Source organism: Ailuropoda melanoleuca, chromosome 9, assembly GCF_002007445.2.
Source record: "Ailuropoda melanoleuca isolate Jingjing chromosome 9, ASM200744v2, whole genome shotgun sequence".
Taxonomy (NCBI): Eukaryota; Metazoa; Chordata; class Mammalia; order Carnivora; family Ursidae; genus Ailuropoda; species Ailuropoda melanoleuca.
Window position 1 is genome coordinate 40720146 of NC_048226.1, and position 21606 is coordinate 40741751.

Genomic DNA, 21606 nt, shown 5'->3' on the forward strand with positions numbered 1-21606 from the left:
TTAGTTACCCATACTTCATTAAATCTGAGTTTGGTGCTCTCTTGATTTTACCAGGAAGTATTGGTTGAAGATTTTCGAACCTAGCTGACCATGACTTACACCATTATCAATTGTAAGATGCACCCCAATTTCAGAGATGGCAAAATGTGAAAAAATGTGCATCTTAAAACAGGTAAAATATGGTAATAAAATTAGCATTATTGAGCATCTGCTCTATGTGAGGCACCATGAAAGCTACTGGGCATACAGAAATAAACAAGATATAGTTCATACACTCAATAAGTTTAAAGCCTAGTAGGAGAAAAGTACACAAACAATTTCACAGGTAAAGAGTAATGATCTTACAAGTTCTCAGTTAACTTTGTTTGAAACACAAGGAGAAACCTTCCACTAGCATCGTTATACAAGGAATATTGATTATACCATAGCTAAAAACTACAACTTGTGTTATGAGCATACAGGGAATTACCTGTAAAAGTCCTTTAATTTATTTCTCAAGCACTTGCAATATCAATCCCTCACAGCCCCTTTAAAGTTTGCCTATTTTTTGAGATATTAGAGTGGAAAAAAATCATTTTCCTCTTGAGTATCAAGATTCAGAAGTGACCTAATATTCAACACATTCATTTCTCAAATATTTTATCATCTTGCTGCTGAAGTAAGATGTAGCATTTTAGTCCCAAAGGAGAACTACTAAAAATAAAAATAATGACTTGGTCTTAAAATAACTCCAGACACAGTGCTTGTGTTCAGTTCAGGTCCCTAAAAACATCGCTGAGTGAACAATGTAATCATTTGTGATAGAGAGAGACCATGGTGATGTGCAAACCTGAATCCTTGACTTTCTGTAGACTATGCTTGGTTCCTGAAGAGGGGTGTGTGTGTGTGTGTGTGTGTGTGTGTGTACTTATTGTGACATATTGTGGTATAATAAAAAATAATTATGTGGCCTTCATTCCTGGTTCCTGCCAAGAGTTCCTAAAACCCTTGGAATATACTATCTTTTGTATACTGGTGAGGACTTATGGGGGGGTGTAAATAGCTTCAGGATAGGGGATGGTTGCCAGAAAAATGAACCACATGATTAGAAGTTTCAGCCTCACTCCCTGACCTTTAGGGAGGGGAGAGGAGCTGGAGATTGAGTTCAATCCCTAAGGGCCAATGATTTAATCAATCATACCTATGTAAAGAAATCTCCATAAAACCCCCCTAATGATGGGGTTTGGAGAGTTTCCAAGTTGGTAAACATACTGAAGTGCTGGGAGGGTGGTGTGCTCAGAGAAGGCATGGAAGGACTACCTCCCTCACACCCTGTCTAATACATTTGACTGTTCCTACATTGCATCTTTTATAGTAACCTGGTGATTTAAATCAAGTTCTTTCCTGAGTTCTGTGAGTCATTCTACAGATTGTCAAACCAAGGAGGGGGTCATAGGAACCCCTGAATTTGTAGTTGGCTGGGCAGTAGTGTGGGCAGCCTGGGAACTTCATTTGTAGCTGAAGTTGGGCCAATCTTACGGCACTGAGCCCTTAACCTTAAGGTTAAGCAACTCTGGGAGTGTCAGAGTTGAACCGTTGGACACCCAGTTGATGTTGGAGAATTGCTGAACTGATGTGGAAGCATGACAGACCTGTTAGACCAATAGGATATGAGTGGAAGTGATATGTGCAGCTTTCATTTCACTCCCTACTAATGGAGTTGCTGCCCCTTATGTATCTGTGATTGCATCAGTTGTTTCTAGTAGTAGCAGTTGGATTCACTCTGCAGTTTTTTTCTGCCCTATCAGAATCAGTACCATTGTGCAACTTCAGAGTGACCAGCACCATGTGGCAGCAAATCCCTCCATCCTTGAGGTTTGATCTCAGCTCTGCAGGGTGTCTGCCCAAAGCTCCTGGGAACGCCAGTATCAGCCAAGGAGTGCCCTTTCTTGGAGGTCTGAATTCTGGCTCTGTGGGAGCCTTCCTGCAAACTTCTAAAGTCTGATACAGTTGACCCTTGAACAGCATAGGTTTGGACTGTGTGGCTCTGCTCATATGCAGTTGTTGTTGTGGTTGTTGTTTTATGAATACACTACAGTACTGTGAATGCATTTTCTCTTGTGATTTTAACATTCCTTTTTATAGCTTACTTTATTGTAAGAATACAGTATATAATACATACAACATATAAAATAGGTGTTAATCAGCTTTTCTTTAGATCACATCATATCTCTTACAAATGTTTAATAGCTTCCTCCTGTCCTCAGCACAAAACTCCAAATTTTCATCTTTTCCTCAGGGCCTTGTATGAACTTGCCCGGGGTTGTGTGTCTCAGACCTCATATCTTACTGCTCTCCCTTGTATTTACTCTATAATCTGGCCATACTAGCTTTATTCCCGTCCAAACAACCAAGCATAGAGAGGCAAATCTGTCGTTGCACTTACAAGGGTCATTACCTCGAATGTTTTTTCGAGACCTTTGCATGACAGGTTATAGCCTTATTATCTATTTGAGGAGGCCTTTCCTGAACTTTCAAAGTTCAAATACCATTCTATTTAATCATATTTATTTCTTTCACAGCATTTACTACAGTCTATAACTTGTTTACTTCTTCATTTGCCTATTTTCTTCTCCACAACTAGAGTATAAGCTCGTAAGATCATTTATTTTTTTCTCTCATGTTGATTACCTTTAAATATCTCTTTAAATATCACTGAATAAAAAATAAATTTAGCTTTTGGTACTAAAATATGTAAATCAATGCAAATTGATTACTTTTTTTTACTTCAAAGGAACCCAGAAAGCTAAAGTACCTAAATATGAAATGTTTATTCTTCTATGCCTACTCAGAGCAAATGGTCAACTATCTTCACAGGATGGACCATTCATGTGCTAAGTCACGACAGTAAGTCATCTTGGAAAAAAAAGCAGCAGCAAGGGGGTTAAGCATAGTTTTGGTGCAAGGCTCTGTCAGAGTAAAGAAGAGCTGTTGCAAACTGTTCTACCAGTGTGTTTCATCCTAGCAATGCACATCGCAAGTCTTGCACACTTATCGCTGTTCACGCCAAAGGTCACACGTCATCATGAGCCTGGAGATGTTGGTAAACATGCCCTGAACACTGGCTGAAAAGGAAAAAGGTAGAATCTTGTCAAGCAAGCAAAATTTTAAGGCAAAGTGTAAGTCAGTGAAATTGACGAAACTTTCTTTCAAGTTATAGTGGCCCAAGAAGTTTTACCATAGTGTGTAACATTGACACACCTTGCTTTTCAAAATGTATCTGAGGCCCCCTTGCCTCAGAGGGTTGGCTATCATAGTGTCATGAAATCAATGTTTGGGCCTGATTTAATACATTACACTTTTGGAGAACTGTATTTCATTAAGAGTTAGCTGAAATTTCTTTCCCCCCCATATGTTGGCACAGTCTTTTTACACCATAGCTCTACCATCAAAGATACCTGTTTCTAAACCACTTACTGTTTATATACATGTGATCTAAGACCAATAAGAAATTTTATCTAATTATTCAGGAAGTGATTTCCCAACTGATAGATTATCCAAGTCTCATACTTCTTCCGCTGAAAGTATTTATTTCCCCTCCCCTCAAACACACATAGGTAACTGGGTAGAAGAAAGGAACTAGACAAGCCTCATCTGTAAATTCAGTCTTAAGATGATACCAACCCACCCTCAAAGCCCCCACTGCTCCAAGGCCATAGTACCCTACAAGCATGCCCTTCTGAGGTAGAGGATTTAGATTTACACATATCCAATCTTCATATTTCTGCTCATGTTCTGTCATCATTTTATAGGAATAGAACGGACTTTCACCACTGTCAGTATCCCAACTCAATTCAAATTTTGCAAGTGTGGAGATACAAGCCAGCTTATTTATTCTGTTCTGTTTATACTTCTGAGGCCTAGACAAACCTTAGTATAAATCCCTTTTACATCACAGCTCACAACCACAGACATCATGCTCCGAGTCATTTAAAGGAAGTGACAAAATGGGAAATTTGTAGTGTCATAAACACAGGATTCTACACTAGGGCTTTCTACTGCTGATGATTTGGACCAAAAAAATATCCTGTTTCCCAGATGTACTTTTGGCAGGGCTCTGGTTCTAAACCATCGCACAGTGAAATGCAGAGAACACTATAATTACAAAAGAAATGAGGCTTGTTTGACAGTGCTGGGTAGACTCCATCATTTATGACAGTTAGTATCATTAACCTGATTTATAGTTTCCCTCAGAGGGACAAAGCTACACGTTCTCAAACGTGAATTTCTCAGACTTCCTATCCTCTAGTACAGTATGTGCTAGGAAGAATACAAAGCTTTCAAAAGAAGATGAATTAACAGTACTCTGCAAGGCCTTTGATTCTCAGGGGTACAGAGAAATGGCCCCTCTGGATAGGGATAGCTTTTGTATAATGCAATAAACTATGTTGTTTATCTTTGGAGAGAAGAGGCTTGAGGGCCAGGGGCCTTAGAATCACTGCTCATTCATTCCCATTCTCTCTCCTTTATTCTACAAAAAGAGGTTCATACAGGGGAGAAAGGGTTAAACTGTAGGAAGCAGAGTTTTGCCAACTTTTCAACTGTTTACCTTTTTCACCTGGGTGTTGATGTCCTAAATGACCATCTCACACCAGGTCCTTAGGCCAAATGGAAACGGAATGCTAGGGCACTTCCCATTTTCCTGCTAGATCCCCTTTCCCACCTGTTTTGTGACTCAGTGTTTTTATGCTACTCTCTGCTCAGTACCTGTCTCTACTCCCCTGTTCACCCAGACATTACACACAAAAACATTTCTCCACCCGTGTTTAAAACAAATAATATTTGCTGTACCAAACACTGATTCTTTGAAACCACATTATAAACATGCAAATGTGAAGAAAGAAATTCTGTGCTTGCTTTAGCAGTATAATAAACAAGCAAAAGTGGAAGATTCTATATAGTTGGTCAAATAGATAATTTCCAAATCTCCACTTTCAATTCCTATTCTAATTCATCTTATATGGAACTATCCAATTAATTTTTTAACAACACTTTTGATGTCTCTACCATACCCCCAAATGTATAATTACCACAAATTGCCTACAGAACAAGACTCCCAAATTTTAATCTTGGTGATTTAAAGCTCTCTGTTAATTTAGTGAAAAAATACATGCCAAGAAATCCACTAGGCATTGCTGAAGATACAAAATGAGAATAAGATTCCTGCATTCAAAAAATTTACAACATAATTGAGAAAATATATGTACAAAAATAACTACAAGGCAGAAATATCACTTATGTCTCCTTTGTGGCACATAACAGCGATTATATGCTAAGCATTTCCTGCATGCCAGGTACTTTACATCTCTTATCACGAATCCTCACAACAACCCTATAACAGAGACCTTGGTATCTCCATTACAGATAACAGTAGCAATAGCCAAATTCCTGCCAGAGACAGGTGCTTTGTCTACATGATGACACTTCATCCTTACAACAACTCTCATTTTATAAACGAGTGCCAGTGATTTGCCCGAGGTCACAGTACTAGTCAGCAGCAGCTATGGTCTGAATGTTTGTGTCCCTGTCCCAAATATACATGTTGTAATCTTAACGCCCAATGTGATGGTATCTGGCCTTTGGGAAATGATAAGACCATGAGAGTAGAGTTCTCAGTAGTGGGATTAATACCTTTATAAAAGAGGTTCGAGAAAGCTCTTTAGACCCTTTCCACCATGTGAGGACAAGTAAGAAGTGGGCAGTCTGCAACTCGGAAGAGGCCCTTCATGAGAATGTGACTATGCTGGCACCCTGATCCTGGACTCCCAGTCTCCAGAACGGTGAGAAACAAATTTCTTCTGTTTACAAGTAACCTAGTCTGTGGTATTTTGTTATAGCAGCCTAAATAGACTGAGACAGCGGCAGAACCAAGTTTCAAACCCAGGTCTAACTAACTCCAAAGTTTTTATTTTTTGGATTATGCCATGTGAATTCTTAGGAAAAAGAGCTCAGAGAAAGTTGGTAGCTTGTCTGAGCTCATGAAGCTCTCAAGCAGCAATAAGGATGGATGACAGATTATTATACTTCAAAGTATATACCTGCTTCCTTTTCCTCTTTCTCTTCTTCCTTTCTCTTCCTGAACTATTCAGCCCTAGAGTCACGAAGTTGGGCAGAGCGAGGTAGGAGTCTTTGGGCTTGGAGTGTGGAAATCCAGAACCTGGACAGGGTCATGAGGGTCACAAGGAGGGCTTGGCCAGGTGATGGGTGTTAGAACCCATGTGCAGTGAAGAGAGTGCCATGCGGATGGGTACTCAGAGCTTGTCTGGGTGTCAGAGTTTGAGCATATTAAGAAGGGTTTCCACATGGGGTAGTGGTGGCTTGGCACAGGGTTTTAAGGCCTGCATAGGGCAAGGAGGCTGTTTGGTGTGTGTGTGTGTGTGTGTGTGTGTGTGTGTGTGTGTGTGTGTGTAAAAGCAGGGGAATGGTGGGAATGAGTTCCATACTAGGGATTGGTCAAATAAGTAAATGTATTTTGAATGATGGGAGGTTGGTTTCTCAGTGCCAAAGAAGGAAGTTATAAACAAAGAAAAGGACAAAAATAAAACAAAATTAAAATATGCATTAACATAAACCTGTGGTTTCCAATATAAAAGTATATACAAAAATATTCATGTAAATATCAGAATGTGTATATACATGTGTACACATGCTTATGTTTCCCAGCTCTGGTGCTAGCAAGCTCACCTGGTACCCATACCTTGGCTTCTAAATGCCATTTTCCACTAAGAGGAACCAGGGCTTTTTAGAGAAATGGCTAATTCCAGGGCTGAGAAAAGGGAAATACAAGAAGAGTTGATAACTTCCTCTTGTGCAAGAAAGTAGTTCAAAAAATGAATGGAACATGTCAAAAGGCACAGAAGTCAACTTAAAGAGCACCCCCCTCCAGACTACTACAGGACAAATTTAACATCGACATAAAGAGGATAATAATAGAGTCAATCTATTGAATAAAAATAGGAAACCATGAATCTATATTAATATAAATAAGTAGCTATACAAATAAAAGTTTTAAGAGGAATGGGGCATAATCAAGTTTCAAAGTGCCTCCCTACAAAGCACTCGAAAAGAAAACAGTGGAGAGGCCTGACAGACGCCTTCTCTCAATCAGGCAATCACAGTGAACATCATCAGCCACAGGACACTCTGAAACTTGCGCCTGTTGTGAGAGGAGACTTTGAGAATGCAGCAGCCTTCTCTGATGCTTCTTGCCCAAGCAGCAGACCCAGATTCTAGTCACAAGGAAACATCAGACAAACCCAAACTGAGAACATTTGTACATAATAACTGGCCTAAAATCTTCAAAAGTATCAAGGTCATGAAAGTCAAGGACTTATTTCAGCTTGAGGGAAACTAAAGAGAGGTGACAACTTAATCCAGTCATGTGATTCTGTCCCAGATGCTTTTCTATGCATAATATTATTGGGGAAAAACAAGTTGAATGGGGTCTGAAGATTAAATGGTGGTATCAACATTAATTTCTGACTATGAGGGTCCTGTTGTGGTTATTAGGAGAATGCCCTTGTTTGGAGGAAGTACACTCAAAAGCTCAGCATAATGGACTTACTTTCAAATGGTTCAGGGAAAAAACCCTTTGTACTATACTTCCACATTTTCTGTAAATTTAAGATTGTTTCAAAATAAAAGAAGTAATCAGAAAAACATACTCTCCCTTGTACTATTCTGTTTTTCTTCTTGGAGCAGATGTTACCACCATCTGGTTGGGCACAGAGGTATTAAGTATATTTCATGTTTAGAAAAATCTTCATGGAAGAAATGGAATTTGGGGAGAATTTAGATAGGTAAAGAGGTCTAAAAGGAAACTTTTTCACGTGAAAAGGAGCATGTGCTTCCCCATTGTCTTACAAAGTTTTTGAACAGGGAAGTAGGAGGTAGAAAAGAAAAGTTAGCTGAGGTGGGCACTGGACTTAGACCAGGATTCAAATGCTGATTTTGTCTTTCACAAGCTGTGTGACTTTTGACGATGTGAGTCTCAGTTTCATCACCTGTAAAATAAGAATAAAGCTGATGTTTGTGTGTTTGAAAATTAATGAAATTATATACGTGAAGGACTCGGTATAGTGCCAGCACATGGCAGTGCTTGCAATGATGATGATGGAGATGTCATAACAGTGATGATGTGATCCATGCACTAGAGAAGGTAGTCTGTTTGTGTTGTGTAGAAGGGATTGGGATTGGTTCAGAGCGACCCTGAAAAGAGGTGGAGCAGTTAGGAAGCTATTAGCAATTGTCCAGATGAAGGTAGAGGGATGGCTGTTGGAAGAGAAGGGTGTGGACAAGTGAGAGTTTGTTAGGGTAAATTCTACAGGTTTAAAACAATAAATTAGATGCCAGAGTGGTCCTTAGAAATTTAAAGATGGCTCTGAGATGCAGTGTCTGGCAGAGATAGGGGAACAGTGTCAGTAGATTAGGAAAACTGAAAGTCACTGTGGTTCCATGAAGGGGAGCCCTAAGTTTCAATTCTCCCCACCTAGGCCCTTCTAACCTCATCAGTAGAAACGTGTAGATAGACTCTGGCTTTTTGGCTTCTTATGGCTTCTTTTCTCCTGCTGCACCTCTATTCTTTCTTCTCCCTGTCTCTGTCCCTTTCTTCTTGCACATTCCGCTCAAGCACTCAAAGCTCTATACTTCGTTCAGGTCTTGTTCAAGATTTGTGCTTTTTCCAGCCCTAAGAGAATGTCTGATCCAAGCACCATTGCAAGTGCCAATGGTTGAGAGCATAAAGACTTCCTGATAAGTTGTGCTTAGATCAACACCACTTTTCAATGTAGTCCTTACTGTGTGTATGTTCTCGAGTTCTACATGCAGCTGGTACCATGCCATCTTATATTTGCTGATGTAATATATTGCAATAGTATGGCCATCTGTTTCCTCTCTATACATTGTGTTTTACCCACAATGGTTTTGCTCATCTGGGGCAGATGCTGTGTTCTTAGAGTAACGATCACTGTGATGAACACAGAGTAGTTGCTCAATGAATGTTTATAGAACTGAACTGAGTCAAAAATTAAATGACAACAAACTAAAAACCCAGTGCTGAACAGGATGTGAAATAATGCTTTCCTTAGTTAAAACAGGAACTGTAGAAATAGTTGATTTGGTGTTAGCTAAAGCACTAAGCAACCGTCCCCCTGGAAATGAACCCTGGTGTCTGAAAACACAGGCCTGGGGCCCGCTGCCTGTGTTGCATTTGGATCATTGCTCTGCTGCCTAGCTTTGTAATCCTGGAATTAGTAGTAGCACTTGACACCAAAGATTTTTGCATTAAATGAGATCATATATGTAAAAACCCAAAAACACAAAAAACAGATTGCCTGGCAAATAAGAACAACTCAAGGGAGGTTAATGTTATAATTAATTTTTGGATAGAAAATGGGAATGCATTCTTTCAGGGAGATCATTCTGTCTTTAAGATGCTTCAGCTGGGGAACCTATTGGACTAGCCTATTCAGGCTTCAGATAAGAAGAAATCATTTTGTATCCAGTTCCTTTTCCTGATTACCGTTACAAAAGGCAGGCTGTGGAGCTCAGAATGAATGAGCGGGAACAAAAAGATCTGAGACTCAGCCTTGAAATTTCACTTCTGTCCCATAGTAGTAAGATCACTTTTTTCCACCTTCTGTTTCCACACCTTCTCTCTAAAGCTGCAATTCTGCATGTTTAGCCCATGTCTTTCAGGACTACCTTTGGTGCTAATTTTAACTGATTTCCATTGCATTCTCTGAGGTACAATTAGAATGATTTATCTACTTCCCCTTCCATGATTGACACAGCCATCTTGGAGAAAGGCTATTCCATATTTTGGGGATTGGGAAGCTCAATGGTGAGCCACTTCTCCAATGCTCTCAGTATGGAAGAGCATTTTATAGTGTTTTACTGGCTCAGGTTACTTCCGTTGAATGTAAGTTAGGAGGTCCCAGGGAAGGGGCATGGCATAAATTGTTCACCGCTGCAACTCCAATACTCAGAAGCGCACCTGCTACACATTTTAGGTGCTTAATGTTGAAAAAAATGACATGACTGCCTCAGAAGAGTTTATCTTGTTGACAAGACAAAATGTAGAAAAAAGTGTAGAAAACAGAAAGAACCATGCAATTGGTCTCTGATTCCAGGAGTAACGCTTGCTGAAACCTATAGTGGTTAAACACAGATTTTTCTATTTTCAGCCTATTATTCCCCCAATACTCTCCCAAAGCTTTTTGTTGGGATGCAAGCTGAGCAGTGGCTATTAAAGCTATTTTTTTTCGATGCTTTAGAGATAAAGGACTGGATTTGAGATGTTTATTTTATTGAGGCTTCCTACTTGTGCTTCAAGAATATACCCTTTTACAAAACTGAATTCTTCTCTTATATGAATGAGTTCTCAAGGTCAGAAGAAGAGCATCATAGAGCCGAATCAAATGCACAGAAATTTCCTGCAGTCAGCATATCAGTAAAACGATTATACCCATTATCCATTAGAAGAGAGATGTTTGTTTCCAACCATTATTCTTGCATAAAGTGAATTTTCAAATTTAAGGCTTAATTCAGCTCATTTTACACATTAGGTATGATGCCAATCTATTTTAATTGGTGATTAAAATTACCAATTCTGTTTTTTAATGCAAAATGATCCACAATGTGGCAATATGCCCATCCTAATTAAACAATGATCAAAACAATCATCACAAACAACAGGGTAATGCTGCCCTTTAAAAGAATTTCATAAGGATTATCTGACCCAATGTCAAGAAACATTTACTGAGAAATGAATTGAGAATCACACTGTGGTCTTCCAAACCACCTAGTATGTAACATTTGATCAGATCAGCCATGCCACATGAATTAAAGCTAGAGATGGATATTTAAATCAGCATGACCCTAAAATATATTAAATATGTTGGATAATGGAGAGCAGGTGGGAGATATTTAGAGAGAAGATCTGGGACAATGTCATGGTTTTTTTGTTTGTTTGTTTTAGGATCTTGCTCTGTTAGGTATGCTGTAAACTACTGCAAAATCCCCCTCAAAACCCAGATGTAGAGATCATGTGTAAACACTTCAAAGGGGATAGACTGGAAGAATAATGGGACACAAAAAACCAAAAATGATGAAGAATGCTCTGTCAGCATGTGATTAAAAAACCCCATACAGATCTGGTAGAGTGTGCTTTTTTCTGAAAATGACACTCACTTTGAAGTCTGTCCTTTTAGTCAGACCTCTATTAGGCTAAGGGCCTCCCTTACTGCTGACATGATAGATCAAAGGAAGCACCTTGCACTGCATATGAGGGACATGGCTAGCATAAGACACTCTAGAAATAGAGCAACAGAGCAGCTAATGGGTAAGACACCGCAGTCCTATACAAAAACGTCACTCTCTTTGGTTTTCAAAGGAGGAACTGCTTTGAAAAAGACATTTCGGGCTGCACATTCAGTGGTTGTTACTTGCCACATTGCTATCAGTGTTTTCCAAGGGAAAACAGAAGGACCAAATCATTAGTCAGCATTGATCAAACTACTGGGGAGTCTACTCTAAAAATGTGGTTTGACTTCTAATGCAGGTTTGTCGCAGGCAACTTGACTCTCAGGGAGATGAGATATGTCTCTGAAATACCATCTTCATTTTTACAGAGTTTTCAGAGAAAATCAGGCTCCTTGTGTGCCACACTGGAGAATGCTTCCTGCAAATACTTGGATCACAAGGGTCACCGTGACAAATGAACCCTTCCTTTGCTGTTGCCAAGACAAAATTAAATTTTCAGAGAGAATTTCACTCATGCATGGTTACAATTGATTCATGATTTTCATTTCTTTGCCAGACACCCAAACAGCTTTTGAAGAGCCTTCCGGGGCAAAAGCAAATTCTCACCTCTGGATAAATAGCTCAAATCTCAAGGGAGAGAACAGCCAATCTTCCACAGTTCTCCTGCTGGGCATTCTCCCTGCTCCTTGCTGTTGCGTCAGTACTACTACTCTGTAGTTTTCCTGTCATAGGAGAGCATCTTCCTCCAAAGACAATGCTATTTGGATATATCACCATCTGCCCTGATTGACTGTGCTCTGTCCTGAACTTGCAGTCACTTTCCCTCATGCACTGAGATGGGGGACCACTTCATAATCTGCAGTCAGCACCCCAGCTGCAAACAACACCCTGTCAATGTCCATATCTGACCCTAACGCCTCCATCTTCTCAACTCTCATGACCCAAATCTCCACTCATGGCAGACATTCACTTTAAGGATCACAACTTCTACCATCTCCAAAATCTTAAATTTCAATTTCCCACTCTTGGGCCACAGATTCCTAGCCATACTCTCACCAGTCTGAGTTTTAATCTCATTTCGATATCTAGTCCCTAGATCCCTCTGCTTTCTCCAGACTTCCAGCTCCCTTTCAGCTTTCATTCTTTCTTTACCCAAACTGGACAGTGTGGTTGTTAACATTTACAATCATCTCACCATATAACTGCATGCTGTTGCACCCTCACCACCAAACCGTAGCCCTAAATCAAAGCTTCAATTCACCTTCTTCATCCTTACACCCAGAGAGACAGAGCTGCAGGAGAAATGGAGGGACTGGGTGTATGGGTCCCCCTGCATGATCTCTCATCTCAGCAGGACACTTAATGCTGCCTATCAAGCCTCTTTCATATTCATGTACTGGAGATATTAAATGAGATATCCAAAAATTCTGGGGAGGCATAAGGTTGTTCTATACATAAGAATGACTACTGTTTAGAGTAGAAGGGTGGCCACTTCATAGACTACTCAATAACCTATATGGTGACCATAAAAAGGTAAGACCTCCTGCACTGGTAATCTGAAACATGAGTGGCAATAATTTATCAGTTGGCATCTGAAGAGACTGAAAGAGGAGCAGACATGTGGAGAGTAAGAATCATAGTAACAGTAGAGTTTCTCTTCTACCCACCTCTTTCTTCATAAATATGTGCTATTATTTATTATTTGGACAACAGGGCAGAGAGAGTGGATGAACAAAGGCAACTCCTCTTTCCTACTGGGGATCAGGTGGGTGGGCCTGTCCAGGGCAGATCCAGGTCCTGTGGGACCAGAAACTCATACAATTTTGAGGTGTCCTTTAAAAAAAATACAAAATTAACACAGTCACAAAAGCAATTCAAATGCACTTAAAAATTGCTGGTACTTTGTACTGAGCTACATAAGTGTGTAATCAAGTTACTCTTATACAGCAGTCATTGACTTATTGATGCATACATACAGTTTTGTCACCGAAACATTGGTTTCTACAGGCCGCTTAACTGAGTCATAGCAGGTTTGCAAAGCACCTTGTCTGGAACCACCAGACTGATCAGGCCAAAATGTGCAAGGCACACACTAAGATTTGATATGATATATTGGGATGCATAAAACACATTGTCTCTCATGCAGATACACTCATCACTTGTAGAAGTGCTACAGGTTTATGCTTTGAAAAACAAATTCAAAGAACGTAGAAGTTTTACTTCACATATTTCCCATAAATTATATATATAATATATACTTGTATGTGCTTCACTATGAAGTATATTCCTGAGAGCAGCAAACGTCTTTTTTGACTAGATGATGATGAGAAACAAACCATTTGCCTACAATTATACATATCTGATGATATGAAGAATATTCTATAGAGTAGCTTCTGGCTTCGTACATTTCAAAGCTTCTTCCTTTTAACACTACTTCTGGTCCTGGGTGACATAGGGGAGTTCGTATCATTTTACATTGCCTTCTCTGCAAAGTCATTGTGTTGGCATAGTGGCTAGAAGCAGACAGCTAGTATTCACATGAATGCAATCCCATGTAACTCAAACTAAATATATTCAAAATTTCACTTCCCTTCAGTATTAGATTCCCCAAATACCTATGGTCTTTTCAATGGCAAGAGAAAATGAGTGGTAGAGAGAAAGTCAAAGTGGAATGAGACAGCAATCTCAAAAGATTATAGTTAAAAATCTTACTTTTCTAATATAATATGTGTGTGAAAATGAAGGGGCCTGTCTGGGTGAGAGCTTATGTTTTACAGTAAATTCATCTTTGCAATCTGGACTCTTAAGGCTTGACTAGCATATAATCTGGAGGCTCCTAGTAAGGAGGACAGGCTACTCCCATATATTAAATGAAGAACAGGCATCTTCCTTATCCTCTTTGAAAATGGCAGGGTGTGAGAGGTATTTGAGATCTAAGAGTTAGGATTAAAGTGTCTTTTGAGTCAGATGAAATACTAAAATTTTTTGAGAGCAAAAGGTAAGAAGTTAGCTGTAACCTGTTGCTAACTCTCTCAAGAGAGTTACAATCCTAGGAGAAAGCAATCCCACTTAAATATGAATGAGGAGCACCTGTGTGCCAGAGCTACTCTGTGTGTTTACAGCCCAAGGGGCTATAGCCTCATCTTAAAACTCTNAGGCTACTCCCATATATTAAATGAAGAACAGGCATCTTCCTTATCCTCTTTGAAAATGGCAGGGTGTGAGAGGTATCTGAGATCTAAGAGTTAGGATTAAAGTGTCTTTTGAGTCAGATGAAATACTAAAATTTTTTGAGAGCAAAAGGTAAGCAAGAAGTTAGCTGTAACCTGTTGCTAACTCTCTCAAGAGAGTTACAATCCTAGGAGAAAGCAATCCCACTTAAATATGAATGAGGAGCACCTGTGTGCCAGAGCTACTCTGTGTGTTTACAGCCCAAGGGGCTATAGCCTCATCTTAAAACTCTGGCCACTAAGTCATCCCAGGGCTCCTGGGATTAAAGAAAAATATGCTGCAGCCATGACTTGTCCACCCAGTACATCTCACTGGAGATGATGTTGTTCTGCCTAGAACACGGGTGGCAAACGTTACACATAAAGGATCAAATAGTAAATTGTTTAGGTTTTGTGGGCTATATGGTGTCTGTTGCAACTACACAACTCTGCCCTGATGAGAGCAACAATAGACAACATGCCAGTGAGTGGGCATGGCTATATTCCATAAAACTTTATTATGGATGCTGAAATTTGATTTGTATATAATTTTCATGTATCAAAAATTATTATTCTTGTTTCGAATTTAACTATTAAAAATGTGAAAACCATTTTCAGTTTGAAGGCTATAAAGAAATTGGTGGCAGGCCAGGTTTTGCTGCAGACTATAGTTAGCTGGTGTTGGTTCCAAATATGCTCAGAAAAGATTTAGGATACAGCAGATGAAAGTTTTTGATGGACACTACTCTTCCGATCTGCATTTCTATGCAGAGAGTGTTTCTCAGATTATAGGTAATACTGTGTATCAGCCATTTGGTAGGCATCATCTGAAGTTTCTTTTCTTTTTTTTTTTTTTTTTNGGCATCATCTGAAGTTTCTTTTTTTTTTTTTTTTAGATTTTATTTTATTAGAGAGAGGGAGAGAAAGAGCACACAAGCAGGGGGAGGGACAGAGGGTGGGGCAGTCTCTCTGTGGAGCAGGGAGCCCGATGTGGGGCTCGATCCCAGGACCCCGGGATCATGACCTGAGCTGAGGGCAGATGCTTGACCGATGAAGCCACCCAGGCGCCCCATCATGCTGAAGATCTAAAACACATTTGTGGATTTCCTTCCTCAAAGCTCTCAAAGCAACATTATGATCCTTTCTACCCATGACTTTTGATTGGCTATTAGTGGTTTGCTCTGGCTTGGCTATTGCTTTGGATCAAGAGTGTGCGTGTATACACACACACACACACACACACACACAGATACATAGAAAATTTTGATCAAGAGTGTATATCATAAATACATAATACCAATCAGTATTGTGGCCACACAGGGTGTGGTACAACATCATTGGCAACCAAACAGGCAGCACCTTGATTGTCAAGATGGACTGGCCACTCTGGCTCTCTGTAACTTCTGTCTTCTTCGTGTCATTGTTCTCCATATAGATTCCTCTTATCATGAATCTTGAAGTCCAAAAAGGCTTTTGCACAGAAAAGCTTAGTCCCAGTTATTTGTATTTTTAAGAAACATTGATTTGGCAATGGTACATAATTTAAAATAATTTAAAACATCCTTTTCATTAACTTTTTAAAACATATAACATATGAATCTTATTCCATTTATAAATCTGTATCTAAAATAAGAATTTTACTTTCCCTTCTTTGATTAATGTTTGATTGATTTAAATTGAACAGGATAAATATCCTCAAATAATCAGCTTATCAAATTCTTTAAGCATTTTACATTCCATTTATAAATTTATTCAATAAATTTTGCTTCAAATGCCTGACCAGGCAAATTTACTGTGTAAACAAGTAAATCCTTTCTACATACTTGAACAACATAAACTCATAAATTATTAAATCTATTATAGACACACTCAAGTTCTTCCAAACATTCCATTATTGCTTATAAAGTAAATTTCCTTCCAACTTAAAATCACATCTATAATCAATTTTACATTCTAATTGGAATCCCCCGATCCATCAAATTATTTCTATCATGTCAGATTCTCTTAAATATTACAAGCATGATAAATATCAAATACATACCGATTGTTCCAGTGATTATAAAACCTATACCTAAACTTAGTACCCCAAGGACAGGTAATATGGATCTCATTACCTTCATTAATTCTTAACTTTAAAGGTTCCTGGGGTAAGAGACCTTACCTTTTAAGTCAAGGATCAGCAAACTCCATACAGCCTAGTGCCAAATCTGGTCTGCTTTGATATGGCCTCAAGCTAAGAATGGTTTTTACATGTTTAAATGGTTGAAGAAAATGGACAAGTAGAATATTCCAGCATCCATAAATAAAGTTTTATAGGAACACTGCTACCTTCATTCATTTATTGTCTACGGCTGCTTTCAGGTTAGGTGTCAGGTTGTGTGCTTAAAACAGAGACCATATGGCCCTCAAACCTAAAACATTTACTCTCTGGCTCTTTGCAAAGAGTTTGTTGACATCCCCATCCCTGACCCCCTCCGGTTTTTTAAAGAAGATACAAGTCAAGCGGTACTTGAATTTCAAAAACCCAAATAAAGGATCACTGTAGCAGAACATTTTACCTTATGGTTATTTGGGGACTAAGGGCAAAAAGCTTCTTTTAAAAGCCTTATAAGAGTTTCTTTCAAAAAGATTGTTTATCATCCTCCCTCCTCCATTTACCCAGAGAACAGCAAACAGTAAAAACTGAAGATAGGAAAGAAGGGAAGGGAAAGTACAGAACATATTTTTGGGTGTATGGACAGAAACATGCCCCCTCTCCCATACATCGCCCCTAACTACCCACAGCAATAGAAGGTATCCAAGTCTGAGCATCCCTTTAAGGTTCCTTGGCAGCGACAGAGCTGTGGGGGTGTTTCTCATAGTTCTTAGGAGGAAGTGCTCTGGGAGCTAGCTGCTTCCTGTCCTCTTGTTCGCCCATCTTCTGTGTATTTTGCCTCTTCTTGCCTTGACAGATGGTTCTAAGTATTTCAGCTAAATCTGTCTCTGGGCAGCATCTCAACCACCCCCCCCCAAGTTTAAGCTTAAAGTTGTAACATGCCTTTCCTGTCATCATATCATTACAAACATAATATTTGCATATATGTTTTGATATGCAACATAGATATGTATTTGATTCATAGTTTATAATTTAGACACATAACCTTTCCTCACAAACAATATTTCTGCAGCACTCCAAACCAGAAGTCAAGTCATAACAAAACACTATTGTCATCTAGGTGAGAACAGAGAAAGTTCTGTCCCTTTGGTTGCCCTTGCCTTTCAGTAACCTCGTGAAAAGAACTGTTGAAATGCCTCTACACTATTATTTGGGGTCCATTTTTCATATTCCAGAAAATCTAATCTCTTAAAATTAAGTAAAGAAACTTACTTAAAATAGAGGAGCAAAATATAGGAGAGGGAAATTTGTGTGGAGAGGAAAAATAAGCCTGAGGATTATAATTTATGTAATTCCTCATTATCAAACTGAAATCAAGGCAGGAATCCTAAAACCTCTCCATTGTTTAATAATATTTTAAAAATAGCTGTGTTTGAAAAAGAGAAATGATCAATGAATGGGAAATTCAAAATGTTCCCTTAAGTAGATTATTATTCTCAAACAAAAATCAGAGCAGTTTGCAGATTCTGAAAGTCAATTCCTTCTTACTTTTTGAGTTTTCACTTTGGCTTAGCCCCAAAGTGTGATTTGTTTTTTAAGACAGTGAGTGACAGAGAGTAGAAGCCAGAGTTACCTTAGAGATCAATGTTAAGTGTCATGATTACTGGAAATGTCTGGCGAATCTTCAGGTACAGTAGCTAAAAATGTGGTTTTATAATGTTTCAAACATTTTTTAGCCTATTTCAAAATTTCAGTAGGCCAATTTTACTCATTTTGGTTTTTGCAACATTTGTGTGTGTGTGCATGCACATGCATATGGTGCAAACATTTAAGACTACTCTTCAATTACTGACGTAGTTTTAATCAAATCCTTTTAAAAAAATAAAATGAAAAAGTCGATTATTTAAAAAGGATCTGATCAAAACTAGTTCTATGCAGCACAGCACCCTCACTCCAGAAGGACTTCCTGTGGATGAAATTACATCCCTGCTAATGAACAATATACCTCTGTGAAGGAGAGCGTCAAAAGCTTGTAGGCTGTATGGAGCCTGGAGGAGAAGGGGAAACACACAGTAATTTAATATCAAAGGCAGGCCTGCAGGGCTATAGTTTACAGAAAATCAGATCCTATGAATCCCTGAAAGCAGCTGCCTGGAGGGGCAGAGTAGGATCTGTAGTGAGGGATGGGTAGGAGCTTTTCTAAACTTTTTCTGACCCTTAAGCCAACCTAACCTCCTGAGATGCTTCAGGAGTCTGAGGGGCCATTTCATCATTTATATGTGGTATACGATAAGAAGAGGCTCACCTAATGTTGTCAAGTTTTTAAAACATTTTTGCTATAACATGTAATGCCCAAAGAAGCATACAGTTTAAGGATTATGACAAAGTGAAAATCCATGTAACCACCCCCGGATTAAGAAACAAAAACTGCTAGCACCCTTAAAATCAATTACCCCGATTTTTAGAACAGTCTTTTGTTGTTTTTTACTTGAGTTTTTATCACCTAACAAGTGCTTTTTAATTATCTCACCTATTCTTTGATGCTTTTTCTTGAGATTCTTGTCACTTTGGGGATTGACTTTTTTGGTTCTATTTTTTCTCTCCATTAGGAAGTTATACCTTCTTCTGAAGAACACCCTTTAACATTTCCTTTAGTGAGTGTTGCTGATGAATTCTTCCAGTTTTATTTGACATATTCTATCCTTGTTGTTGAAAGATATTTTTGCTGGGTATATATTTGGAGGTTGGCTTCAATAAAGTTAATTTGTATGTTGGGACTCACAAAATGGAGTGTGCTCCAGGGGTCCAGGCCGCATCACAAATCTAAACCTCAGTCAGTCTGCACTTACCTGAAATACCCTAAAGGAAACCTAACACACACCAATCATACTTCTCCAGCTCAACCTTAGCTAACTCACCTTACCCAAGAAAAGAGGTCCTGCTAGCCTAAGAAGAAAATACCCAACCTCCAAGCCAATCATGCTATTTCCACTTTGCCTCCTCTAATGCTCTATGAAACTCACTCTTGCCCAAAATCCCCCAGGAAAAGCACCTCACTGTGTGTGTGAGACAACATACTCCTCCAATCCATAGATCTTCCCTTCGAAAAAACAACATCAAACTTGCTACTAAACTATTTTAGTTTTGACATTTGACAGCATTTAATGGTGTGGTTGTTCTGATTATTTTGCAAATAAAATCTACCATCCCACTGACTTGCTTACACTGCTTCTACTGAGAAATAATCTATTAATCTTTTTGCTCCGCTAAACGGGACTAGATTACATTCCCCACTCTCTTTTTGTGCTGCCTTCCTCCCCTCAAAGTATTTTTTGGTTTTTGTGGTTTCACTATATTTCAATGTGAATATCTTTCTTTACTTTTTAAAACCCTGCTTTGGAATTTTAAGTTGCAAGACATGACACCCAATTACCTTATAATACTTCATTTTTTTAATTAAAAATATTTTAATTCCAGTATACTTAATGCAGTGTTACATTAGTTTCAGGTGTACAGTATAGTGATTCAACAATCCTATACATTACTCAGGGCTCATCATGTAAGTGTGTTCTTAACCCCTTCACCTATTTCACCCATTCCCCCACCCACCTCCTTTCTGGCAACCACCACTTTGTTTTCTGTATTTAAGAATATTTTTCTGTTTGTCTTTTTAATTCGTTCATTTGTTTCTTAAGTTGCATATGAGTGAAATCATGTTATTCATCATTTTCTGACTGATTTCACTTAGCATTATACCCTCTAGAACCATCCGTGTTGTTGCAAATGGCAAGATTTTATTATTTTTTTATGGCTGAATAATATCCCATTGTGTGTGTGTGTGTGTATGTATATATACATACACACACACACACACACAAATTATATATATTATATATATATATATAGTATACATATATATACACACACCTCCTCTTTTATCCATTCATTTATTGATGTAACTTGGGTTGCTTCCATAATTTGGCTATTGTAAATAATGTTGCCATAAACATAGGGGTGCATATATCTTTCTGAATTTGTGTTTTCACATTCTTGTGGTAAATACCCAATAGTGTAATTACTGGCTCAAACTATAGTTCTATTTTTAATTTTTTGAGGAAACTCCATACTGTTTTTCACAGTGGCTGCACAAGTTTTCATTCCCACTAAAAAGCAGACTCAACTATAGACAATAAAGCAGTGGTTATCAAAGGAGTGGTGGGTGGGGGCATAGCTGAAATAGTTAAAGGGCATTAAGAGTATACTTATTATTATGAGCACTGAAGAATGTATAGTATTGTTACTATATTGTACACCTGAAACTAATAGGGCAATTTATTTTAATTATACTGGAATTACAAAGAAACCAACAAATAAGTAAAAATAACATGGAAAGTGTAAGAGCAGTAACCTCAAATGTTAGGTAAAGGTGGATAACAAATGTATAGTTTATGAATTCTACCAAAGTTAAGTTTTTATTAATTTAAGATGGGTGTGTAATTGTAAGATACTTTATGTAAACTTTATGGTATCCACCATGGAAAATGCTGTAGTAATACACAAACATGAGAAAGAAATCAAAGCATTCCAATATGAGAAGACATCAAAACAAAAAATACAGGATAAGAAACAGCAACTCTACAAACAACAAGAGAACAATTAACAAAATGGCAACAGTAAGTCCTACCTATCAGTTATTACTTTAAATGTAAGTGGATCAAATTTTTCAACTAAAAGACATAATTCCTGGATGAATAAAAAAAAATCCAACAATATGTCACCTACAGAGACTTACTTTAACCTTAAAGACAAACATAGCCTGAAACTGAAGGGATGGAAAAAGACATTTCAAACAACTGGTAACCAAAAAAAGGCAGAGGTACCTATACCCACATCAGACTTTAAACTAAAAATGTTTAAAAGAGACAAAGAAGGTCATTTTATAAAAGGTCGATACATCAAGAATATATAACAACTGTAAATATTTATGTGCCCAGTATTAGA

The 21606-nt window shown here is 38.4% G+C and overlaps 1 protein-coding gene across 1 annotated transcript in view; it reads right to left on the reverse strand.

The window, feature by feature from the left end:
- Positions 1-1888: 1888 nt before the first annotated feature.
- CPA6 (carboxypeptidase A6) overlaps positions 1889-21606 on the reverse strand; it is a 192254-nt gene continuing 172536 nt past the window's right edge. The window contains exon 4 of the mRNA XM_034668150.1: positions 1889-3104. Coding sequence (XP_034524041.1) covers positions 3063-3104 — 42 coding nt within the window. The 3' untranslated portion in view covers positions 1889-3062. The remainder of the gene's footprint in view (positions 3105-21606) is intronic.